At 41.3% G+C, this 3073-nt stretch overlaps 1 protein-coding gene across 1 annotated transcript in view; it reads left to right on the forward strand.

Annotated features, from left to right (window-relative positions):
- ttc24 (tetratricopeptide repeat domain 24) overlaps positions 1–2126 on the forward strand; it is a 6977-nt gene extending 4851 nt beyond the window's left edge. The window contains exons 3-10 of the mRNA XM_020589132.1: positions 48–169; positions 641–721; positions 839–909; positions 993–1051; positions 1249–1360; positions 1440–1546; positions 1792–1831; positions 1983–2126. Coding sequence (XP_020444788.1) covers positions 48–169; positions 641–721; positions 839–909; positions 993–1051; positions 1249–1360; positions 1440–1546; positions 1792–1831; positions 1983–1995 — 605 coding nt within the window. The 3' untranslated portion in view covers positions 1996–2126. The remainder of the gene's footprint in view (positions 1–47; positions 170–640; positions 722–838; positions 910–992; positions 1052–1248; positions 1361–1439; positions 1547–1791; positions 1832–1982) is intronic.
- Positions 2127–3073: the final 947 nt, after the last annotated feature.

Raw genomic sequence — 3073 nt, forward strand, 5'->3', positions numbered from 1 at the left:
TATTTGCGCTAGGTGCAGGTGTGTTACCTGTGTGTCTGTCTCTGTAGAGGACCACCTGGCCCAGATGCAGGTGTGTGAGTCGTTGGCAGAGTGTTACCTAAAGCAGAAGAAGCAGCACAAAGCTGTTCAACTCTACAAAGAGGCCCTGAGTGCTCTGTCTCACTGCAAGGTAAAAACAACAACACCACACCTGTACAGCTATCTGAACTTTGTCTTAGTTTAATCCATTGTTTCTGTCAGTAACAAGAGTGATTTCACACCTGAGATTATGACCACTATGATGGGAGCAACCAGACAGGTGGAAACAAACCAACATGTCAGACAGTAACATGATTTCTGGGTCTCTAAATGTTTGCTCGCTGAATGCCTCCACTTCCTGCACTGACCTTGGTCATAAGCATGAGCTCACTTTCAGTGTTCAGATCAGAGAGGGCCATTTACTACTGTCAGCAAATAACCCTCTAATACATTTTACATGAGCTCATTATCTACTCATAAAATTATTAGTTTGTTGATTAACAAGAAGCTGCTCACAGCTACATGACTTGCTTTATCCCCAAGTCCAGGGAACCTCAGCCAGTTGCCAATGCTTACATCATCAACATCATTAACCAAGCACGGCACATTTTTTACGTTTCAGGACACCTCTGGTACCGATAGGGATCGTCTGGTGGAGCGCCTGACTGCAGCTCTGCAGCAAAGTCTGACCATCAGTCTGCAGGTGTGATCACATGACCACACCCCTCTAACCACAACAACCTGTCACTACTCCAGCCAACCACAACAGCACAGCACATTTCCAACTGACCAAAAATTTCTGACTGCTTTTATAATGCAGAGGCCTCACCCATTTAGGGCCCGCCCACCGAAGCCCCACTCTCACAGCTTAGCTGTTGGACCAGGTGTCAGGTAACAGGCAGTTCTCATCCTTTTACCTGTAACCTTCACCTCACCTGAGCCAAAATCATTTCTTGGTAATATCTTCCTCACAGGAAGTTTGACATGACGCAGACTCAGGGCAGAGCAGATGAGCAGAGGGGGCAGGAGCCAGGTGAGTCTCACCTGTTACAGGTAAAAACAGGCGGCTGACAGTGTAAAATTACTTTAAGTGACAGTAATAATAATAATAGCACTGTGAGAGCACAAATTTTCTAATACCCATTATTTCCCAGATAAAGAACAAAACTGTGTTTATACTGTATCTAATACTTGTACTGGATGAAACACCAACTGTGAATGTATGAACAGGTGCAGAGCAGGAGCCCATAAGTAGACAGGAAGCAGCAGAGCATTGTGGGTCAGCAGTTGGCAGAGCCAATGAGAAACATGAACACATAAGCACTGCACCTGGACTAAACAGGTAACAGTAAAATGTTAAAATTGAGGAGGCTGTCGTGCTGTCATGATACTAAACAGTGATCAATAAATCTGATCTGCAGGTCCTCAGACCTCAACTGGGCCTTGAACCACAAGTTAGAACCTGTTTCCACTATAACAAACGGTGTCTCTGTTTCAAGTACATACCATTCAGACCAGCTACAGCACAGTGAGTCACTAATACACCTGATGGACACCTGAACTGATCAACTGAATTATGTTTGATGTATGTCAGTCTTTAGGCTAACTCTGATTGAACTCTTTGATCAATAAGCTGACATGACTGTTTAACTGAGGTGAACTCAGAGGAACAACGTCAGTTCTTGTAATATGATAATATCAGAACAGTCTAATGATTTTTCATTGAATATGAAAGGAAATGCAGGTGATGACATACCTTGTGTGTGTTTTCAGGCGAGCTGTGGTCTGACAGGATGAATCATTACACTAACAGGTAACCGTCGCCTACCAATCAAACAAACTTAATTGATAAAATTATATTAAAGTTTTTTTTAAACTTTGCTTATGTTAAAAAAAACTAACTAAACTAAATCTAAACTAACTCTTGGTTGTTTTCTTATTTTATCTATCCTTTATTTAACCAGCAGGTCTCTGTAGAGACACCTGGCCAAAATGGCAGCATCAAAGAGTCACACAACAACATACACTCTACATATCAGTCACGCGCTAGACAATAAAGTATGATCTGTGAAATATGAGCATAAAACCAAGTCATGTAAAACTGTTACAATCCTCCTGAAGTATTTCTGTAATATGACATTTAAATAGCTTCTCTTTTTTCAGTTGAAGTTTCTCCTGTAGATTTTTACATGCAGGTTCGGAAAATGCAGTTTTTCCGAACTTGAAGCAGACTGTAGCTTTACTGTAGGTGATCCATCTGACGATCTGCTCTGAGCCCCTGGAGCAAGAGAAAACATTTCACAAAGGTACCCAGGAGGTTTTCCAAGGACAGCTTTAAAATTAAACAGCTATGTGTGAAGCGTACAGTACGTCTACTAGTCTTTAGTTAACCTATATAAATCACAGTGGTTCTTGTCCCTACATCTAAAATGAAACGTTAAGGAGGAGCAGTAAACAGGGTCAAGTCTGTGGACTAAGGAGTCTGATGCCCGCATATAGATGATGTGTCACCGTAGTCTCAGAGCAGTAGAAATGTTGCTTGGACAAGACTTGTTCTTGCTGAAAAGGGGAAACTGTTTTCAAAACAGAAATAAAAACCTAACTTTTCAATCAATATGGGAATAAAAAGCTACTGTGTCACCCAACCAGATTCCAAGGTATTTGTATGCAGACACTTTCTCCAGTTCTCCAGCTCCTCCCAAGGCCTGGAAACCAAGGCTATCTAGTCTCAAGTGTTTATGTTCTCCTGAAAAGATCATGTATTTAGTTTTCTGAGTATTCAGCGATAGTTGTAGTTGGTAAAATGATAACTGAAACTCCTGAAATACAGTTTGAAGCTCTGCACTAGTTTGCTTTAACGATGGGGCAAATGTATACATAACTGCGCAATTTGCATGGAAATGTATTTTTACTGGTTCTAACTTACTATATGTTCAATATTATTTATGGAAGTAAAAAACAATACAGGGGCCAGCACAGAGCCTGTGGTACACCTTGTGGACTTCAAATTTATAGTCATCTACGTTAACACACTGGGTTCTGTCGGCGAGACATT

This window comes from Monopterus albus, unplaced genomic scaffold, assembly GCF_001952655.1.
Source record: "Monopterus albus unplaced genomic scaffold, M_albus_1.0 scaffold946.1, whole genome shotgun sequence".
NCBI classification, from domain to species: Eukaryota; Metazoa; Chordata; class Actinopteri; order Synbranchiformes; family Synbranchidae; genus Monopterus; species Monopterus albus.